General features: G+C 32.1%; 1 protein-coding gene across 1 annotated transcript; it reads left to right on the top strand.

Annotated features, from left to right (window-relative positions):
- The first annotated feature begins 3,395 nt into the window (after nucleotides 1-3,395).
- Nucleotides 3,396-20,086, top strand: LOC124358695 (general transcription factor IIE subunit 2-like). Its single transcript, XM_046810999.1, has 6 exons — nucleotides 3,396-3,653; nucleotides 11,671-11,769; nucleotides 13,816-13,978; nucleotides 14,249-14,449; nucleotides 16,009-16,182; nucleotides 19,796-20,086. Exons 1-6 carry the CDS (start codon nucleotides 3,592-3,594, stop codon nucleotides 19,940-19,942), a joined length of 846 nt encoding a protein of 281 aa, XP_046666955.1. The 5' UTR covers nucleotides 3,396-3,591; the 3' UTR covers nucleotides 19,943-20,086.
- Nucleotides 20,087-22,469: the final 2,383 nt, after the last annotated feature.

Below are 22,469 nucleotides of genomic sequence, written 5' to 3'. Positions count from 1 at the left end.
AACACCAAAAACAAGGAGTTTTACTTTGTAAACAAAGGAAGACCTTGAGTTTAATCAGAATATAAAATAGATGGTGACAGCTGACAGCTAGTGACAAAGCCAATTCCAACCTCAGAAAACTAAATCGCTATAACACAGGAGTAAATTAAATTCTATATCAATGTTAGTTCTAAATTTAGTATAAGAATGGCGATTTGTAACTGTTTTATAAATATCTGATTTTAACGGATTTTTATGGAAGTTGTTTTAAAATTAATTGGAATAAATTGAAAGCAAATTTATGAAAAACATTTCGAAATTAATGACCGAGGGAGGTCATCCGAATCCCCTTAAATTAACACTTCTCAATGTACAGCTCAGATGCTAGGGTAAAACCTTCATCTTTCATTGTTGTAAAATGTGACCAATCCCTTTTCATGGGGTGAACAAATTTTTTTGACGGATTGAATTTCCAACAAAAGTGTCCCTTTAAGTCACGTCCTGTTAAGGAAATGGAAATTGACATTATGAAGCCTACAATGATTCAGGTGCGTGACTCATACAATGGAACATTCATGACCTACAGTATGACTCGGAAGTCCACTAAGACACAGAAGAAACAAAGGGTTTTAGTAAACCAAAAAGATGTGATTGAGATGAAACGTGGCCTTAATCTTCTTCCATCTCCTTTGTACAATAAGGCAATCCAAATATCAAAAGCTAAGTTTAATGACTTACAAGATCTCAAGAAGTTCTTACCTCGAGAGGCACAACTTTTTTTACGAGGGACTTACATTTAAAGATGGAAAAAACACAGATGACGATGGAGATGTAACTGTTGGGTAAGTTGTGGAATTTTATTTGTATATTTCATTTTTCCCAACGTCTAATATGCTATTGGAATATTATGAAACAGAAAATTCCATGTCATTGCTAAGGAGATATCTACTGTAATTTTGTTTCTTTCCAAATAATAGAAGAGCATCTTCAAAAAAATAAATAAAATTATCGAGGATTAAAAAAAACAGCACAGAAACAAACTAATTGATGAAATAGAGTTTAGTATTAGTATAATCAAACTCTGTAAAACATATTAGGTTAGTATCAATAATATGTAAATAAATGTATTATGATAACCACACTTCTTCGCTTGAATCTCATCATTTTTTCCCCATAAAACCAATGACTCTCATCGTTCTTACCTGAAAAGAACAACTATCGCTTGTTTGTTTGATTAATAATAAGTTATAATTTATAAAAAAAATAAATTTTGTGCTAATTTAATCACAACTTAGAACGTATAATGTTTTAAACTTTTAAAACACGTGTTCTCACTTTTTAATTAACTTGACTCTCATCATTATTCCTCCCGGCCCTTCATGTGTTTAATTATGTAATTAATATTAATTTTAGTATAGAAGGAGCCCAGACTCTAATAATATGGTGGGGCTCGGAAATGGTGTGAGTGGCACTGGTTATAAGGAATGAGAGGGCATGAGGTGGAAAAGTGTATATCAATTTAATAAATATATAAATCTAGTTTGCGCGAGTGATAGACTTAAAACATCGAATACAATGTAAATACTATGTAAACACCGTTATAAAACCTAACAGAACAAAGCTGTATATATAAACTTTGTTTTGCTATCTTCATCACTACTGATAAAGCAAAGCAATGTTCAATAAATTAAATTAAATGTTGTGTAACCAGTTGTGTACCTGATGAGACAATGAGACTACCACTTCACCTATTTATATGTGTCTCAGATGTCAAGGCGATGTAGATGTTTAGTTTTGAGGTTTCTGTCGTCAACTTTCAGTGGATATTTTCTACGAACATGACTCCAGATTCCAGGAGTCAAGTCTGAAATAGCCTCAGATACCAGACGCTACAATCAAAGAAAGACAACTAGAGCTAGTCTCAAAACACTTTTATTGTTATTAAATTACATGAAATTCTTTGTTAGCACAAGAGGACATGGTACAATGTTATAATGCTCATCAAATAGATAAGAAACCTAAATGGTAATATAAATAATTTTATGTATGGCACAATATGTACACTGTTACGATGATCCTGGTGAATCCGGCCTAAAATCATCAAATGTATATATTTAATTTTCCAGCAAAAATGATTTAATAACTCTTTTGAGAGAATTTAATGTTGGAATAGGCTTCCACGATATTGGTAATTTATTGAAAAAATATTGCCGTTATAAGAAAATGATTTTTTTTAACTGGGTAGTTTTGTGCATTGGGGCTGGAATATCATTAATATTCTGTTGTAAAATGTTTACGTTGGTAAATGAGAGGTTTGCTTTGCACACTTTTGTAACTTTAAATCAGGATCTCCATTACATATAAGCCCCCAATTGTCAAAATTCTAAGATCTTTAAAACGGTTCCTGCATGATTGGTTAAGTCTTATTTGCTTAATATCCTAATTGGTTTTCTCTGAGCTTTGTTAACTTTTCTATAAACGGTGACATGCCCCAACAAACAATACCATACCGCAGTAAATACTCAAAATAACCACAATAAATAGATTTTGCCATTCTTGCATCAGTGAGATCTCTAATTTTTATAATGCATAACACGCTGAATTTCATTTTCCAATTAATTTATTGACGTGAGTTTTCCCATCTCAAATTGTTATCTAAAATAATCAAGAAATTTGCAAGTTTTAGAGGAAGTAAATTTATTTTTAAAGAATGTTATTTATATCTGTTCAACAGTATTCTGATAAAGTGAAAGTTAAGTAATGATATTTTTGAGATATTTAATGAAAGTTTGTTATTCTTAAGCCAGTTAAATATCAACCTCAAGTTTTCTAGTAATTTATGAGATAGTTGAAATCTGTTCTGTGACTTCATTAGACTGGTAGTGTCATCTTGCAAAAAGAATTAATTTGTCAAGATAGTTAAGCTGCTTAGGCAAGTCATTAATAACAATCATAAACAATATTGGTCCCAAAACAGACCTCTTGATAATCCTCAGACAGTTTGCATCACACCATTGTTTAATTTTCCGCATGGTGAGTTGAAGGCGATGGCAATCCTCTGTTTACAACATACAAAAACTAGATATTATCGGCGAATAGCATGAACTTTGTTACAATAGAATCAGCAATATAAAAATTTGTCTGAATTTGTTTTTTAAGCATGGCTAGTGCATGGATTCTAGTTTTGCCTGATTTGCTCCAGTAGACATTTAATGTATTGGTACTTGTTTATTTATTTGTATATAATTCACCTGGTCTTTTGTACATTTTCATTTATGGCTGAAATAAAAATACATGAAGATCAACGTTTAGTGTAGTTTAGAAAAGAGTAAGGCTGCATGGAACATTAAACTTAGCAGCTCGAAACGATATCAAAGAAAAAATAAATTAAAAAGATTTTCTTGTATAACCACTGGTTGATATTGGTACTGCTATGGAGTTTACTAAATCAAGTCGACATTCATTTTTAAAAGTTTGCCGACTGCCGAGGATTTTACACTGTTTTTCCGTTTGGACTGTTTAACAAGAAAGTGTTTAGTTATTATTAACAATTTTGTTCGTTAGCCTAGACTAGATTTATTTTCTTTTGAGGTTTTAGAGTAATTGTTTAAAATGGATCCAGCACTGTTAAGGGAACGGGAGCTCTTTAAGAAAAGAGCTCTCTCGACACCCACGTAAGTAGTATATGGAAGAAATTCAATTTTTTATGTGTCACAATAGTACATAAAACCAATTAGGTCAGGTTATAAGAGTAGTCATTTTGAACATGTTGACCACAATCACATCAGTCTAGACAATTCTTAATCCTCAACCCAAACTATATTATTGCTATAGCAGACTTTGTGAACAGTTTATTTGAGAGCATCCTATCACCAAATTAATTTGATAGTGACCCTCTCTATACCATAAATCCAACACTCCATAGTTCTATGCTTATGAAAAATTATTTATAAGTCTCAAAAAGTTTTGTAATAAACAATTATCATTAGACTTAGTTGTTAACATAAAGAATAACAACCAGAGCCATTGGTCCCCAGGTTTTAGTGAGGTCTTCTTAGCCCTTACTTCGTCTGGTAAAACTAGTTTACGTTTGACTTAAGTTAATTCATCTGTTTTTTAGACAACAATATGTAAATCAGACAGTAGCCTAGAGTCTATAGCCATGTGAAAGCGGGAATAGTTGGTCATCAGTAGCAATATGGCAATGCCACCTCAAATTTCAAATAACATGGTTTTAGTGGGTAGGGTAAATCACCCAGTGTTTGATAGCTTACCAGTGTTTAATAGGCCAAACACATTTTGACTTCTGCTAAGCTCATATGCTATTTATAATTATATGTTTGAGATTTGAAAAATTTCTAATTCTTTTTTAACCTATCCAGTAGAATTCTGGGTATCAATTTACAATAACGTGACCATGGAAAGGTATGTTCATTTTTTTCCCCTGAAAACTACAATTTTTCCTGAAAACAATAGTGAAGAAAAAATTCGTCGGCAACGAAAATCAAAGGAGTTACGATTTTTTGAAAACTCTGTTTTTGACAGTATCTCTGGCAATTTTACTGAAATGATGCTGACAAGTACATTAATTCTGTCAACGATGCCTGCCCGCTGCGCAGTGCTGCGCACTGCTTGCTCTTTTAGAAAAAAAAATTAACTCGAGCTTGCAAAAGTCGAATCCCAGATCACGTGATGCCCCTGATCCTTAACCCTCCAAGTGTTGTTCGACAAAATTTTGTCGGTTGTTATTTTCCATTTTTAACGCAATAATGCCCGAAAGGCATCAATATAATACAATAATATACTTTCCCCCCAGTTTATATGCACCTGTGATAATAATACTTGGCTATAAATGCCCAACCCATGAAAAAAAGTCCATTTTTCATGGTCACGGTATTGTAAATAAATACCGAATTCTGTATTTGGAGGGAAGCAGTTTTGGTGAGAATTCATAGAGTAAGTTGTTATCAGCATCTAGAGCTTCACTTAACAAATAGGCTAAGAGTTGACTATTTTAAATATATATTTTTTAAATTGCTAATTAATTAAAATTTGGGTAGCGGTTAAAATTAAAAAGCGGTTTTTTATATCGAAGAATGTAATCATCGATACCTAATATTTGCATCTCAAATCCTAGACTATCAATCGATATAAAAGTATCTATAGTCCTCAATAACAATCATGTTTTAAATTAAAATATGGATTTAATATTTACAGTGATGAAACAAATTATTATAAGAAAACTGAAGACGACCATATTTGCTCCTCTGGGCATGTCCATGGTAACTCACGTTACATTTCAACATGGTTCCTAAGTTATTTGTTGAAACATTTTAATTTTTAAAGCATAATATTAAGCAAAAATATCTTGCAGTATTAAGCAAGAATTATAATACACATTGGCCAGATTTCAACTTCCTGAGACTAATAATTAAGGTAATAATAATTCTCTAGTTTCGGTAACTCATGTTACACAAAAAGGACGTCATAATTTGAAAGCAAACTTTAACATGAAACATCTTTTGTCCTAAATGTTTAATTTTCTTAATCTAAATACTTAAGATTGGCTCAAGAGTTTGTAGTTTAACTGTGACAACTACAACAATAAGAACTGAAAAACATAATTTTAATAATATACTATTGACCTAATTGACAGTAACTCACGTTACAGTAAACTCATGTTACATTGTGTCTCTTTTCCTAAGGACATTTTTTATTTTGTAGAAATAAATTTTTGTTATGTAAATTTTATATATTGAATTGTGTTTAATAACTACTTTAGTATCATTACACTTAATTATCTTTAGTTTGGCATAATTAAATAATTGTTTTAATTGTAAAAATAGGTACACGAACTTTTTACCAGTGTAAAAACAAGTTTTATTATTTCTAAAAACAACTTATTTTTTGCTTTAGGCCTGTTCTATAACTTCCAGTTTGTATTTTTCTTATAACGCAACTATGAAAGAATAAAAAGATAAGATCAAATAACTTTATGGTAATTATAGACTACATTTTTACATGGCTTGTTATATATAATGAATATCCACTAACGCTTAAAACGGTTAGACAGTCCTGTGTAGCTAAACATTTTACTTTTCTCTGATATTTATTTTGTTTTTTAAAATAATAATAATATCTTCCACCTTTCATTTTAATTTCTGGAAGATGCAGAACACTCAAAATTTGTCCAAGTTTGACGAAAGTAACATCATTTTTCGATCGGTTTGAATGTATAACAGTTTTTAATCACTTTTTCAAACACATTACTTCAAATGTCTCCAAACTTGTCAATTTACCACTTTGGCAAATAGCAACATAATTAAATGTAACCAAAGAGTCTTTTTCACTTGAAAATTGCACAAGGACAAAAGTTCCACTTTTGATGCTTTCTTTTCTAGTTAGTTCACTAGAAAACACTCGGAACGGATGATTCTTCATCAGAAAGGTCAGTCATCACTGTACGCCAGATTATATATAGAATATTTCTTTACTGTACCACTACTTGTCGAAGGAATAATTGGGTCATTAACAGGCACTTCATATATTTTCTTGCTTAGTAGAAAATTTGAAGATTATTTCTTAATCTTAAAATATTACAGATTAATTTTTTAGGCTTAATATTAATCTTACCTCTTACTAAACTACCCAGACCTGTACATTTTGGGAATACTTAATAACCAAAATAAAAGATAAAGGTTACCTTGAGAACTCACTTCTAGGTTGAAGTGGTAACTCACGTTACAACATTTTGGTGTGTACTTGAAGTGGGTCTAATAAATCAAATAATAATTTCCTGAATAAAAAGATTTATATAAGCTTATAAAGTAAGGTTATCTAAGTTCAATGCAAGTTTTATATTTATTAAAATTATAAGATCAAACCCAAAATATTGGAACAAATTTCGGTAACTCATGTTACACTTATTATATTAGAAGTATGTTTGAACAAATTAAAACAGGCATTATATTCTGAAACAATACAAATATAAATATTACCATAATTATTTAATTGTTTTTGAGGTTAACTATGTTGAGAGCTTGTTTTGTATTAGTATTAACTCCATTATATAAACATTGTTTAAAGTGCTATGAATAAATATCTTTACAGTAACTCACGTTACAGAAAAACTTATATGAAATTCCTGCAAATGAAACAAATTTAAAAATTAAAAAAAAATAGTACCATACTTGTAATAGTTTTCTTAAAATAGAATCTGTTTTATTATTTGTTATTGGTTGTGTATTACATAAGTAAACTTGAAAAAATCTGTAATTTTGGTAACTCACGTTACATGAAGTAAGGTTTAAAACATAACCTAATAGAAAGAACAATTCTTAACCTAAAATGTAAAAAAAAGCATATATTTTTAGTTAGCTTTTTGTTCTGAAGATGGCTTCTTGGTACTGGCCACCTTCTAGATTAATGTATAATCAGTTATAAAATTGAGATGTGAGACTTAACAAACAGCCATCAATGAACTCTGCTAACCGGTGTTAACTAAACACACAAAATACCAACAAAAATAAAATTTTTCCTCTAAAAATGCCAATGCTGCCAACATTGCTCAGAATAATCTTTATCTGAAAACATTCAAACCTAGGTTATTTCATAAAAATATTTTTTAAATATTTTTGTCCTGTTTTACATGGACATACCCCTCTCACAGTTACAGTTGTTTCTTCCCACAAATTTCACATAGGCCTAATGGATTTTTTGGTACGAGTCCAACATGTTGAAGCCACGTAAAACATATAGTCTTATCATCTTTCAAAACAATGTCGTGTAGTTTTCTAAAATTGACTGCCATTTTTAATAATCAAATGTTACTTATATGTAAAATTGAAATATTACCTTACGTGTATTATTTGAAAGTGTTTACAGCTGTTAATATAGATTATTTAAGTTATTTGTTCAAAATAATTAATCAGTATCGATTGATTATATCGGTGGTTATGATTATGTAATTAATATCATTTACCAATTTCGATATAAAAAACCGGGTCCGCTTATTGTACCCTACTCTAAAATTTATATGATATATACAGAAAGAATGTACATTAAATTCTCTTCAGTGCTGTGTAAAACACAATTAGGTATCTAACCTTAACCTCAAAAAATAGAGAAACTAAATCAATCACTGGATTGTAAAGTTGTGTTCAAACCCAGTGTTTGATTATAACTATCAAACACTATATTACATGATTTCTAATGTTTGATAATTTGTTTGTGAAGCTTTTAAAAATTAAATATTTTATGTAGAAGTTAAAATTTTAGTTTTTAAAATTGTAGTTAACAGTTAACTAGTAACAACTAGCGTATTAACAAGAACTTGAACAAATTTTATTTTTCGCTTATGCCGCCACAAAAGAAACCAAAGTTTGCCTATAAACACAAAGATCTCTTACTTGCATTGGATGCTGTTAAAAAAGGTGAAAGCATAAATTCTGCTATCAAGCGTTTTAGAATTCCACAATCAACTCTATTATGCAAGCAAGGTATCTGGTAAAACACCACTAGATAAGGAAATGGGACCACAGCCTCTTCTTGAGAGGAAATGCTTGCTAATAGGGTAAAAGGTTTTAGCTGCTCAAGGATTTCCTGTCAACAAATTAGACCTTTCCACTTCTGTCCATCAGATCACTAAAGATCTTCATTTGTGAGATGAATTCCCCAATGTGCCCCCATGGAATAAATGGCTTTGTCTGTTCCTTATAAGGCATCCTGAAATCTCTGAAAGGAAACTAGAGAAGTTGAGCTCTGTTAGAGCTTCAGTAACAGAAGAGTTCATAAGAAGTTGGTTTTCTCAGATGAGTAAATATCTGAAAGAAAATAACTTTTACTATGTGCTATCAGACCCTGCACAGGTTTTCAATTGGACAAGATATCTTTTTTCTTGTGTCCAAAAAGCGGGAAGGTACTTGGCATAAGTACAGTAAACGTATTTCTTTGAATTTATATGTTTTTTTAATAAAATATATAACTTTTTACTAGTGTATACACATTTAATAGAAACTAGATTAATTAAGGATCAGAATACATGCATTTTTGTCTCTACAATAAAGTCATTGAGGTATGTAATTTTGTCTCACTTTTTTCTTTAATACTACCAAACACTGGGAGGTTAACCCTACATTCATGAAGTTTTTAATATTTTAATGTTCGGTTTTTGTGCTGTGTGTCTCGATATCTGTTATCTAAGTGAACCGGGGCTGTGGACCAGTGCTTCACAAAATATCGTGTACTGTAGTTTGGATCGAGTGAGTACTTGTCAATCATGGATCAACCATCCACTAGTTTAGCGAATCGTAGTGAATTGAGTGTGTCAGAGTGTTTTGTCGGGCATGTTAGGAGTTTACGTTTTGACCGAAACAAGATTATTTCCTTCCTTTTAATGGTAAGTTAAGTGTTCTCTATTACTGTCCATTTATACATTATTATTGGGTTTTTAAATGTTCTATTACATTTTTACACTTTACATACATTTCTTTTCATTACTTTTGAATTTATATTTCAGATCCGCTCCTCTAGAATTCAATATTTTACTGATAGGTACTATCTTGAGGGACGTTTTTTGTTGTTGTTGACATTAGATTATGGAGGCACTCGTCTTAATCTGATAACTACTAGGCCTAATTAATTTGTAGCGCGAAATTAAGAAAATGATCCTTCATTTGGGTAAAAATTCTGCTCATTTCAGTATTATTTTTCATTTATGTTTCCATGGCGCATCCGATGACGTCATCATTAGGTTGAATCACGGTCACAAAAGTTCACTTGATGCCCGACTCGTATGTACAACAGGGAAATATTGCTTTGTGCGTGAAAAGTAGTTCAATATTTTATGTTCTAAAATTTCGTTATTTCTCATTTCCACCCTGTGAAACCTTATATTGTTTTGTTCAATAGTATGATTCCAATAAGTTAATAATGCAAAACTCATATTTTGTCCCTCCGGCCGTTACTTTTACATTTACTGCCGTTTGTAAGCTCTTATTTACTGTTATATATTGAAAATTAATGTAACTTAAAAGGATTGTTACATTTCAAAGAATGCTCTGTGAGGCAAGGATGTAAAACTGCAAGGAATCATTAGACAATAAGAGGAAAATTTGTGACAAAGTTTTAAAACTGTGGTTGATTTTTTTTCCTAAATGAATTTGCTTTTAACTCTTAAAAGTGTGGAGAGTGCAGAGTTGTCTAATAATTATCTAGGTAGAAGAAAAGCGCATATTATAATCGATTCACAACAGTAGTGGTTTTTGGTTACCCTCCAATTTGTAGAAAGGTACAATGTTAATATCGGTCAGCGTCTAACAGAATTAGAGAATCAGGTTCATTACTTGGTGAAGTCAAAGTGAGTTCTTAAAAGTGTGTGCTGATAGTAAAACTAATTATTGAGGAAGTAATATCGACTCTTTATTGAAGCATAATCATTAATAGAACACCAGATTGTTTCACAAAGAGAAGGTAGATTATATTATTCTGTATTTTTGTATCAAAAAGGGGAGGGGAAACATTAGAAAGTACATGAAAGATTTCTAAAACTGACTAACTCTGTAACTAGATAACAAGAGCCGAAATAACGAATCAAATAATAAGTTTATTGGGTGAATTGTGATTGGATTGTGCAAGGCTCTGACAATGTCTCTAACATGCTGGAAATTTAGTTAAACATGTATAAACCAAAATTTTAGAAGAAATCCTGACATATTTTTCACTTTGCTGTGCCTATAAATTTTTTTGACATACATGCATTAGAAATTAGTGTTGAGATGTAATCATACATATTTACAGCTCTGAGAGGTAACAATTCTACAAACAGTGTTAAAATGTATCCACTCAATGTCCACGACGAGATGGAGTGCTAGAATATAATGAATCAGTCCCTTAACAAACAGCTAAAACTGTGGTATAGTCAGCATTAAATGAATTGGACCTTGAATTTCCAGCTGAAGTGTATGTTGATATTAATGAATTGGTCGAATAGACGAGTTGTCATGAATCCATTGTTTAACAACAGTTTGGTACAAACTTTTGAAGTGTATTGATTTATGATAAAAGATCTAAGAAGTTCCATGCTTTGCTTATCTTAAGCTGATAAAATTGAAGGTCTGATAGTTAATAAAAACCTAATGAAAAATGCATAGGTTTAACATTTTAAAGAATAAAAAAAGTTGCAGCACCATTTAAAGTTGATTCTGATCTAAAAGTTACAGTACACAAAGGGAAAAGAGATACTTGATGAAACAGGTGAAGACAAACTTTCACACCTGGATACTTGATTGATAATGCAAGTTATTATCATTCTGCTCATGATATCTCACTGTTGACTGAACTAAATGACAAGTGAACAAAGATAGAAAGAAACAGAGGATGTCAATTATTTTGTTTTAATTGTCTTCTTTTGTTGTATGAAAAATACAACTTTGTTTATTTTCTATAAAAATGTCAAATCGGACATGGCTAGTCTGAGATAAGTTGGCAAGTGATTTTTAATAACTGAGCTGAAATAAGTTGATCAATGTCTCTTAATAATTAGGTTTACATTAATTTTTCTTGTCATCTTATTATCTTTAGTAATGTTCATATTGTTGTGTAGAATTTCTTGACTAACTTATGTTATTATTAGCACTTTGATCAAATAAAAAATATTTAAAATAAAAAAAATCACTAAACAAACATTTACAGAGTTGAGAAGAAGAAAAATGAAAGTGTATCCTCTGCACCAAAAGAAGATGGAAAGAAAAAATCCAAACCTCCCCAAACATCATCTTCTGGTGGTGTTAGGTAAGTTTTACATATAATTAATTTAGACTTTAACACATTACATACCGAATTGTTCTGTTTTGTATTGTATTGTATACTGATCCTTTTAAAAGTGACTCTTTTTTTGGAATGATGTTTGATAAAGGCCATGTATTTTAATAGATGGACAGTGAAGAAGGTAAAGGCATTTTAAGTTTATAACAAACAAACTTTTGTTTTTGTTCATATGTGTGTCAGCCACGGTGCATCAGCACCGCTACCATAGCAAAAAGATGGCCATTCGTTGGTTACTACTCTCGCATCAAAAAGTATAGATAACCTTAGTTTGGTCGTTACTCAAACTAACTAGTTCAACGAAAAATTACGGAAGTTAAATTAAAATTTAGCTTGTTTATTTTTGCGGCTAGACATAAATAAAATTATTTACAAACATTAAATTTAAGTTTTTATGTTGGTGAGAAAGAAAAATGGTACCTCTTTTGGTGCTTTTCAACCAAGTTACAATTTTGAACATTCGTAACCAGGAAAACTTGTAATTCTATTAAGACCCAAGTTTTATGCAAGATATTTACAAGAGTACTAACTTGGAGTATGTAGTTGTACAATTTTTGAATTATATGGATAAAGTTGTCGAACCAGTTGTTTGTAAACTATTTTAACTTTCATTCTCAACCAGGTTCGGTTAAAAAGAATTCAGTATTGGTCATGTTATTGAGCTTATAGTCATTATTCTTTAGGGCAGTTTATTTTTGTAAACTCAATTTAATAGTTTTCAACACTGCTTTAACTTAGTTAAACAGATTTTATTAACTTGCCGCAGTTGGTGCATGCTCATTGGAATTAGTTTTAATTAATTTTAGTTCTATTAGTTAGTTTCTGATTAATGTTCAAACTCAGGTATCTGTACTTTTTGATCCGAGATTAGGCAAGCATACTTCGACAGGACAATTTGTTGACCGGCGGCGCTGCACAGTGTCTAAGATTTTATATACATGAAAGAATGTGATAATAAAATTTATGATCTTATAGTATCATTGTAAAACAACATCTTTAACGCTATAAACTGATTTTCAAAATGTGATATACTTGTTTTGCACTTAGTTCTCGCTTTCGTCACAATTTTACAAGAGCTTTTCTCAACAGCGTCGCAATTTCTCAGCTTGCTTCGTAAAATGCGACTAATGCGATCACAGCTTAAACCCTGTCAAACATATCATGGAGAGAGTCCATATAATCTACAAGAAAATAAATAGAGTAACTTTAAGATAAGATCTACAATGAACAGGTGACTCGTCAATATAGTTTAAAATATACTAATCCTAACAAAAAAAAGTTATAAACATAATTAATAATTCATTGATAAATAATCAATATTAATCGCACAAACAGTGATCCAGTATGTATATAAAACATTCAATTCTAAAGGTATAGGTACATGTTATAATTCGTATTAAAATTAAATAAAGCTAGATTTAGCTATTCTTATCCTAAAATAAAATAATTTACAAAACATAAAACACATTTAAAAATAATTAGTGATAAAATAAACACAGTGGAATTAATATATATATATATATATATATATATATATATATATATATATATATATATATATATATACATTAAAATGTTGTTGGGGGGCAATTTAATTAACGAAGGTTGCATCATTTAGAAAATCATTTTCTGAATAATATTCTTTCTCTATTAAGATATTTTTAATTTTATAGAGAACTTTTCTGGAGTTTAGATGAATGTTCCGAGGTTAATCATATCAAAGTAGATTCATTGTGTATTATGTTCAGTATTGTTCCATATAACCCAGGTGCAATATTTTGTTGGGAAAATAATGTAATAATCCAACTCTTAATAATTTTGTAATCAGGTAAGACAGCCAACAATGATTGTCTATGTGGTTATTTATATCTACGTTACATACATCTAGATACCTAATAAGTTGTTACAAACTTTACCATGATACTAAAAATATGATTTAACTTTTTTCCTGTACTAATGTATATGAAATCTTAAAATAAGTCAATCTTATTTGCAATATAATTGATTTTTCAGTTATAAATCGATGACAGGAAGTTCACAGTACAAATTTGGGGTTTTGGCCAAAATAGTGAAGCATATGAAATCAAGGCATCAGCAAGGGGATGATCATCCTTTGAGCTTGGAGGAGATTCTTGATGAAACCAATCAACTGGATGTAGGGAATAAAGTTAAACAGGTAATATTATAATTGATAGAAAATTGTAAATTGTAAAAAGATTTATATAGACTAATCATTACCGAGACAATCAAATAAGCATGATAAGGATGATAGTGCAGTATGCACTATCAGAGATACCCTCATATAATGTATTTGTTTTTTAATGCAAAATGAGCAAAAGTTTTCATTTTTGTATAATTTATACTGATGGAACTTTTCAGCTTTTTTTTTACTAGGTACAAATATATCTGTATTTGATGAATATAATTTTTATTTAATATTTTGCAGTGGCTGCTGTCAGAGGCGTTGGCGAATAATCCCAAGATAGAAGTTAACCAGGAATGCAAGTACTTATTTAAGGCACCTTACAAGATAAAAGACAAGAAAGGATTATTAAAGCTGCTAAAGCAACATGACCTTAAGGGCTTGGGTGGCATCTTGCTGGAAGATGTTCAGGAGTCACTACCACATTGTGATAAGGCACTTAAGGTGTGTTGTATGAATATTAATCTTAGTATATATTTTGTTACAATTTAAATTTTAAACTTATTACAAGGTGCATTACTAAGTAGGAGTTTAACCATGACTGTATTTTAGGCCAAATACACTTAAACCAGTCTAAATCCTAAAAATATGTTGACACAGATATATAAATATACTTTTTTTATTTCTTTTATTCTTAGGAAAGGAGTAAGAATGTTTTGTCTTTTGCTAGTGATTGTATATACGAGATACTACCAGAAATATTTTAGCCCAATGTTGACATGTGTTTTTACATATTATAGTAAGTAGTAGGCCTACATGTTAACACAAGACTTTTTAAATTAAAACTACTACATCTTTTTCTCATTTTTAAATCTATTTGTATTAAAATATACAAAATATTATTTTGTTTTATAAATTTGAAACGAAACATAATATTGCCAATACACACTAGATGAGTGATAGTGAAGTAATTTTACTCTGTGTTTAACTGTACATCAGTATTTTGAACACAAGCACTTAAAATTCGGTTCAGTTATATCCACAGTTATATGTTACAAAAAGTATAAATCTAACCTCTTCTTCAGTTGTAAAAAATAAACTAAAAAGTGCAACTCAAAGGTTCTTTTAATACCTGACTGGTAGACCAACAACCAGACTGGAGTGCTGTCAACATGCCCAGACTGGAGGGAATGAACTGAAGTGATGTCACTGCACAGAAGCAATAGCACAAACAACACGTCACATGCACCAAAAAATGTGGAAGACTGACGAAAAAATCAATGTTGGCATTTCCTGTGGTATTGCGGTGCTCATCTGAAACAAAGAGAACACAACGGCAATGTGGCAATTTATGTTAGGGGATATGGTTGTAGGGCAGCTGTTTTTGCCCCTATATTTCCTGAACCTCAATGTCATGGTATGTTTATGAATCACGTGAAGCAGCCATGTATTACATGACCTTTGGAGTGGCAGTCCCTTGCTGCACTTTTTAGTCATTAAGTTGTTTTGTGATGTAATAGGGGTTTTTTTGTGACAGCTGGAGAAGAGGGTAGATTCCAATCATTGAAACGTTGTGTTATACTTTTTGTTACATATAACGATGGCAAATACCTAAAATCATATTATCTTTCAAATCATTTATTGTTAGTAACAAACTATAAATAAAGAATTGTATGAAGCTGTCCTGAAAAATCTGAGCACCAAAATCTAAAACCATAGTTTTCAAGAAATAATAATGAAAGAGATGAAGATATAAAAATAAAAGTAAACATTGTATTTTACAGTAACTTACATTTATTACTTTTGCATAAGCTAACTCCAATACTTGGATGGTGAGGTCTTCTTGTTTTACACATGCTTAGACATTTTTGATTGCACTGCAATCTTTCTCAACCAGTAGAGAGCATTGATCTATTGTTGGATTTTGTCTAGTTATAATTGTTTTAAATAGGTCTACTTCCTTTGATACAAACAGCTTTGAAGTAGTTGAAATCGTGCATATTAATATTATTCTCAGATTGTATCTGAAAAAATTAGTGGCTTAACATTTTTATGTTTTTCAGAGTTTAGCAAATGAAATAGTTTACATTACAAGGCCAATTGACAAGAAAAAAATTATGTTTTACAATGACAAAACAGCAAATTTATCCATAGATGAAGAATTTCAGAAATTGTGGCGGTCAATAGCTGTTGAAAATATGGATGATATGAAAATAGAAGAATATTTGGAAAAACAGGTAAGTTATTTTCACTGTACATTCAAACTGAAATAATCTGTTTCCTGATGATACAGTTAATATTCATGCATTGGTTTCTTTTTATACTGTAGGTAAAACAATTATACAGGATGGCGCATATGTCAGTTTCCCCATAAATTGGGATATTTTGTTTCGATAGGTTGGTAACAATGTTAAGTTAGCAGCAACACGGAATAAGTTCATTGTTATCTGTTCCAGTAGCTAGTGGTAAATATCCAGGTGTCACGATACCCTTTGCGGAATTATATAAGAAATTTGAAAACAGGAAGCGTTTTAAATGCCCCGAAGTGTAGTCATCCACGATCAATTTGCAACGAAGAAAACTTGTAGACAGTTGCTCAAGCTTTTGTAACCAGTCCCGGTAAATCGACTAGCAAGGCATCTGCTGAACGATCATGAAAATGCATCATGAAAATGATTCCGATAGGTGATTGGAATCCTGTGTGACAATAATTATCCGCTCAGAAGCTGGTCCAAATTTCTTGTGATCAATTTTATGGTGTTATGAGGCATGTTACAAACTAAATGGATGCGTTAATCAGTATAACTACATGTACTGGTCGGATGTAAATCCTCATAACATAATCCAAGCAGAATTTAATGTGTCTGGTGGTATGGTATGGGGAGGTATTTTGAGTACTGCACTGATTGGTCCTTATTTTCTTCAAGGAAATGTTAACTCAGAAAGTTACTTACGGTTGCTACAAGAAGTAGTAGCTCCCGAGCTCAGAAACAATCCTGTTTTCAATATTCATTCGCTCATCTGGAAGCAAGATGGTGCCCCAGCACATTTCGGTATCCAAGTTCGAGATTTTTAAATAACACATGTAATGAATGGATCGGTCGCCGTCGTACAATCGATTGGCGTGCGCATTCGCCAGATCTAACCCCATGTGATTTTTCACTGTGGGATATTATAAAGGAGACTGTATGCTTCAAAACCGCAAAATTTTTATGAAATCGGAAACCTAATTAGAAATTCATTTGAACTTGTTAATAACGATAAACCTTAATTGCTAAAAAATTTATGATTCTGTTCTCAGTCGTTAAATGAAGTGTATACAAAATCAAGGTGGACATTTCGAACTACTGCTATAACATTGTATGGTAATATGTACGTAATTTTATATTATGAATTTTTGTTCTTGTCTAAAAGTTTTTTATTCAATTAACCTACGAGGGCTGTTTTTTAAGTAAGGGCCGTTCTCCCGTACACGGTAGTAGTTCGCGTTCCTGCCGTAACGAGCGTGCGCCCCGCCTCCCGGCATTCTTAGCGAACAACTTCATGCCAGTTGCAGCTCTGTAGCTAACCTGTATGCATTACTGTGGATCTTTAAAATGTTTAAGATTATCGAATCACCCGCCGCGTGTGAGATTCGGTCAGTGATACGATTTTTGACTGCAAGAAACATGTCGGCTGCTGACATTCACCGTCAGCTTTGTGAGGTGTATGGTGCCAAGGCAATGAGTGAAGGTAAAGTGCGGAAATGGGTCCGAGAATTTAAAGATGGCCGCGAAAATGTCCACGATGAAGATCGCTCAGGCCGGCCATCTGTGATCACGGGAGATTTGATTACTGCAGTTGACGCAAAAATTCATGAGGACCGACGGTTCACAATAACCACTCTCTCTATGGAATTTCCTCAAGTGTCCAGGTCAGTACTGTACAAAATTGTGTCAGAAAACCTAAACTTTAAAAAATTGTGCTCAAGATGGGTACCCAAACTCCTCACTGAGGATCACAAAAAAAAGAGATTAAGCAGTTCTTTGACTTTCTTGACCCGCTACGACGAGGAAGGAGACGACATGTTGAGTCGAATTGTCACAGGAGATGAAACATGGGTATCCCATATCACTCCTGAATCAAAGCAACAGTCCATGGAATGGCGGCACACAACATCTCCAGTCAAAGTCAAAGCCAAGCAAACGCTGTCGCGGCGCAAAGTTATGGCAACTGTGTTCTGGGACAGGCGCGGTGTTTTGCTAGTGGACTTTATGCCGTGAGGAATGACGATTAACTCAGAAGCCTACTGCGCAACCCTGGCCAGTCTCCGACGCGCCATTCAGAACAAAAGACGCGGCATGCTGACAAAGGGAATTCTGCTCCTCCACGACAATGCAAGGCCTCACACCGCTGCTCGGACACAGGAAATGATCGACTCTTTTGGCTGGGAAGTTTTGAATCATCCGCCGTACAGCCCCGACCTTGCTCCGAGCGATTTCCACCTTTTTCGTTACTTGAAAAATCATCTTGGCGGGAAGCGCTACAATGACGACGAAGAAGTCAAGACGGCCGTGAACTCCTGGTTGTCAGAGCAGGCGGCAGATTTCTTTGAAGAGGGATTTCTAAACTTAGTTTTAAGATATGATAAGTGCCTTAACAAACAAGGCAACTATGTAGAAAAATAAAGAAAAGTTGAAAATAAATGTATTTTGAAAAAAATAATTGTTGTTTATTTACAAAAAAAAAAACGGCCCTTACTTAAAAAACAGCCCTCGTATAACGCCTTTAAATTTCTCTTCTGGGGAAACTGACATATGCGCCACTCTGCACTTACTTTGAAGTCAGTATGTTTTATGTTTATTTGAATGAAGAAAATTTCATTAAGTTAATCAGATTGATCCTAAACTGTCTTGTATAATTTTCAAAATTATATGTTCTATTTGAGTCATTACAAGGTCTGTTAGAAAGTTATCTTTGGTCTCTGTGCTACACAGTATCAGGTGACGGATGACATCCCTGAGGTACCCTTTAGTTTAATTGTTTAACACTGTGGTGCATTCGTCAGCATAACTTTGATATTGCTACACACTTTTATTCTACTTTGGCAACTGGGATTTGATTTCTAAATCGTTCCTGTACACTCAAGACTTTTCACCATTCACCAGACTTCAAAACAGTTACTTTTGCTTCGTTGTTAGTAACTTCTGTACAAATTCACCCACACTCTTTTCATTGCCAAACTTTTTGTAAAAATTGAGTGTGGTGAAAAAGTGTTGATGCCTCTTCTGAAATTTCTCGGATAGTTGCTTGACTGTTCCGCATCACCACAGTGCTTACTTTTAGTGAGTGACCTGGTTGTTTGGGCATTATTTTACCTGGTTGTTGATTGATGACCAGAGCATGGATCGCTCTCGACCATGTGTGACCATCTGGGAACCACTTGTACCCCTTAATGTATGTGATGTCTATAGCATTGTCACCTTAAGTCATCTGAATTTTCCAAATGTTCCCATATGGCTGTTGGAAATTTCTGGCAAAATTTCACTATCTCTGCTTCAATCATTCCGTACTTTTCCTTTCATTAAAAGAACTGACGAGAGCACTGCACACTCCTTCACTCCAACGCTACCAGCCAGTGACTACCGCTATCCACAGATGAGAAGAAATTTAGGCTTGCACACAAAGGTTCAAGGTTGGCTCAAGCAAGTCTGTTTGATTCATATCCATCAGGTCCATCAGGTTTTCAAAAAGAGATCAGCTACTTTTACAACACAGTTTGTTATATTCCACTGATAAAATTTTCTTGAAATAACTACTGTTTATACAAACTGTGAATTTATCATATTAAATTGCATTTGATTCTTTTAGGGCATTCGATCAATGCAAGATCATGGAATAAAGAAAGTAACACCCATTCACAAAAGGAAGAAACCCAACCAGAGGAAGAAACAACTCAAGAGGCCAAGAGACAATGAACATTTAGCAGATGTTCTTGAAAATTATGACGACAAGTAAATTATTGATAGCAGTACAATGTCACTGCGAATTTGTTGATTTGTTTTCAAATCTGGAGTAATTTATTGTTTATAGTGTTTTAGTTCTACTGTGTAAAACTGAAACATTACTGGTTGTAACATAATATACTATTTTTATAATACATGTATTTGTTTTTCATTAACATACGATTCGAGCCATGGTAATTGTTACTGTAGTGTGATATGACTCAATGGTTTTTTTATGCATAAATGTTGTTTGTTGTAAATAGTTGCATGTGTTATGAACTTTGGACATCATAACAATTATGAATTGAAAAAAACGAATTGAGGCTGGAAAAGACTGTTCATCAAGGTGTCCTGACTGACATTAACACTCAGCAAAAACAATGAAAGATATAGACATGAAATTTGGTACATAGTTGTATCTTGTGCCCTAGTGACACGCAAAGAAAAAATTTTTCTCCGATCTCTATACTTTCCACTCCATAGGTCCTTAAATTTGGTAAAAATTCCCATAAGAAATTCTTTGGTGCAAACATGTTAATTAAATATTTTGTTAAATGTAATCAACTGTTCTCCATTGTAGAAGCTTCTTTCTTATTGGAATTCTTTAATTAATTATTTTAAAGCCAACACTCCAATAATACAATTTTTATTTATGTGAGGCTTTTCATTTCCAATGGAAACGTCATCAGATCCACAACTAAAATTAAAGTGGTTACGATAATTAATAAAAAATTTATACTTAAAAACACATCATTTAAATTACAAGGAGATAATATTTTAAAACCAGGAAAGTATGTTGATGTATACTTCAAAAATAAAGTTAATATTTAATTTGATAAAAAACAGTAGCAGTGAATTTAGAAAAGGCTCAGGTTCATTATTACAGTAAGTTTATTTTGGTTCTTTTTAATAAAAATTGTTTCATATGCATCAAGGATTGTTTAATCCTCATTTAGTTTATTCTTAGGATTTTCTAATATATTCTTTAATTTAATTTTGTAATTTGAGGATACATAATACTGGCATGCTTTTTTTAAACTTATTAGTATCTGTAGTTAAATTGTTGTAGGAAACATATGTCCATTTTTCAGGTTCGTTACATTTGATTTGGTAGAGAGTTGTTCTAGAATTTCTTTCAATAATTTTCTTTTTCTTTTTTGTCATATTGTCAATTGTCTCAGTTTTATAGCCATAAAATAACGCAATTTTTCTAATTTTCTTTAAAAAAATATTTTTTTTTAATTGATAGGAGTATGTAAAAGCTTATGGATTAAACTGTGAAAAGCTACTCTTTTATAAAGGGGGATGGAATGAATCAAATGGGATGCATTTTTCATTTTGTTTTTCTGTATATATCAGATTCAAAATGGCCAGTTGTATTTTTCATATACTGTATCCGTTTCAACATGTCATTAACTCCCTATTTATTACAATCTTATGTGTGTTAACTCGCTAATGACCAACTATAGAATTTTTCCACACTGGCCTAAACTAGACCAGTTACTGAAATAGAGTTATTCAATCCAACATTAAATGTTACAGAGAATTTAAGTTATTTCACAGGTACTTAACAGTTTCATTCTCTGACTTAGGACCACAAAACACTCTGTAAGCTTAATTCTATAATAGCAGGCAACTACTAGTTGTTATTTATAATTGATTTACCTTCCCACTTTGAAATAATACACTTTCTCAGTACTTACACCACTTCATGATGCTAGTTTTTTATTGTGCCATGATAACTTTTGATAACAATGATGTTTTATTTCTGTAAATAATGTTACAAATCATTGAGAAAATCAAGTTACAGTGTATCAGGCTACACAAATCCAGTTTAACAAAATTTAACAACTGAAAGCATTTGTCTTGTGTGTCGTAATTTCAACCGATTTAACTGCCAAGACAGTATTTATAGAGTTGTACCTTAGGGGTACAAGATTTCTGTAGTTGTAGTACATGATGTTAAATCTACTATATATTGTTAGAGTTTGTCTGTATGGTTGCACTCAGCTGTAATGCAAACAAACAATGCAAGGCACAACAGAAGTTGTCAGATTCTGCATATAACGATGCCTAGACTTAGTATGTTAAGGCAAATGTGAATGTGAAGCTTTGTTACTAGCTAAAACTAAAACCAGCTGTTTCTCTGCTTTTATTACTAATGGATAGGAAAATCAACTCGCTTACCTTGAAAATTTTCTTTGAGAGCCTACTGATTTGATATAAACACAAAAAGAACACATTTAGAAATTTTTTATTTCACTGCAATCAAGTAGATTATTACTAATTATGACAACTATAAGAGTGTTTCAGTGTTTTATATTCTCACGCCACAGTCGATTACAGACCACCTTACAGTGGTAGCCCACTGAACAATCCTATACATTTCAATGAAGAAGCGACTGAATTACAACACTATGTTTGGTATGGACTGTACTACGTACTCTGATGTGGAGAGGAGAGGTAATAGAGGCTCGTGTGAATATCCTAGCCACAATTTGAGCTATACTCGATTCCACATTCATAGTAGAGTAAAGGTC

This window comes from Homalodisca vitripennis, chromosome 1 (genome assembly GCF_021130785.1).
Source record: "Homalodisca vitripennis isolate AUS2020 chromosome 1, UT_GWSS_2.1, whole genome shotgun sequence".
Classification (NCBI taxonomy): domain Eukaryota; kingdom Metazoa; phylum Arthropoda; class Insecta; order Hemiptera; family Cicadellidae; genus Homalodisca; species Homalodisca vitripennis.
Note: the sequence above shows the minus strand (reverse complement) of the source record. Positions and strands in the feature narration are given on the sequence as shown.

Coding starts and splice junctions, on each gene's coding strand:
- LOC124358695 (XM_046810999.1), top strand. CDS start 3,592: ATGGATCCAGCACTGTTAAGGGAACGGGAGCTCTTTAAGAAAAGAGCT. Junction 11,770..13,815: donor TCATCTTCTGGTGGTGTTAG/GTAAGTTTTACA, acceptor TTGATTTTTCAG/TTATAAATCGATGACAGGAA. Junction 13,979..14,248: donor TAGGGAATAAAGTTAAACAG/GTAATATTATAA, acceptor AATATTTTGCAG/TGGCTGCTGTCAGAGGCGTT.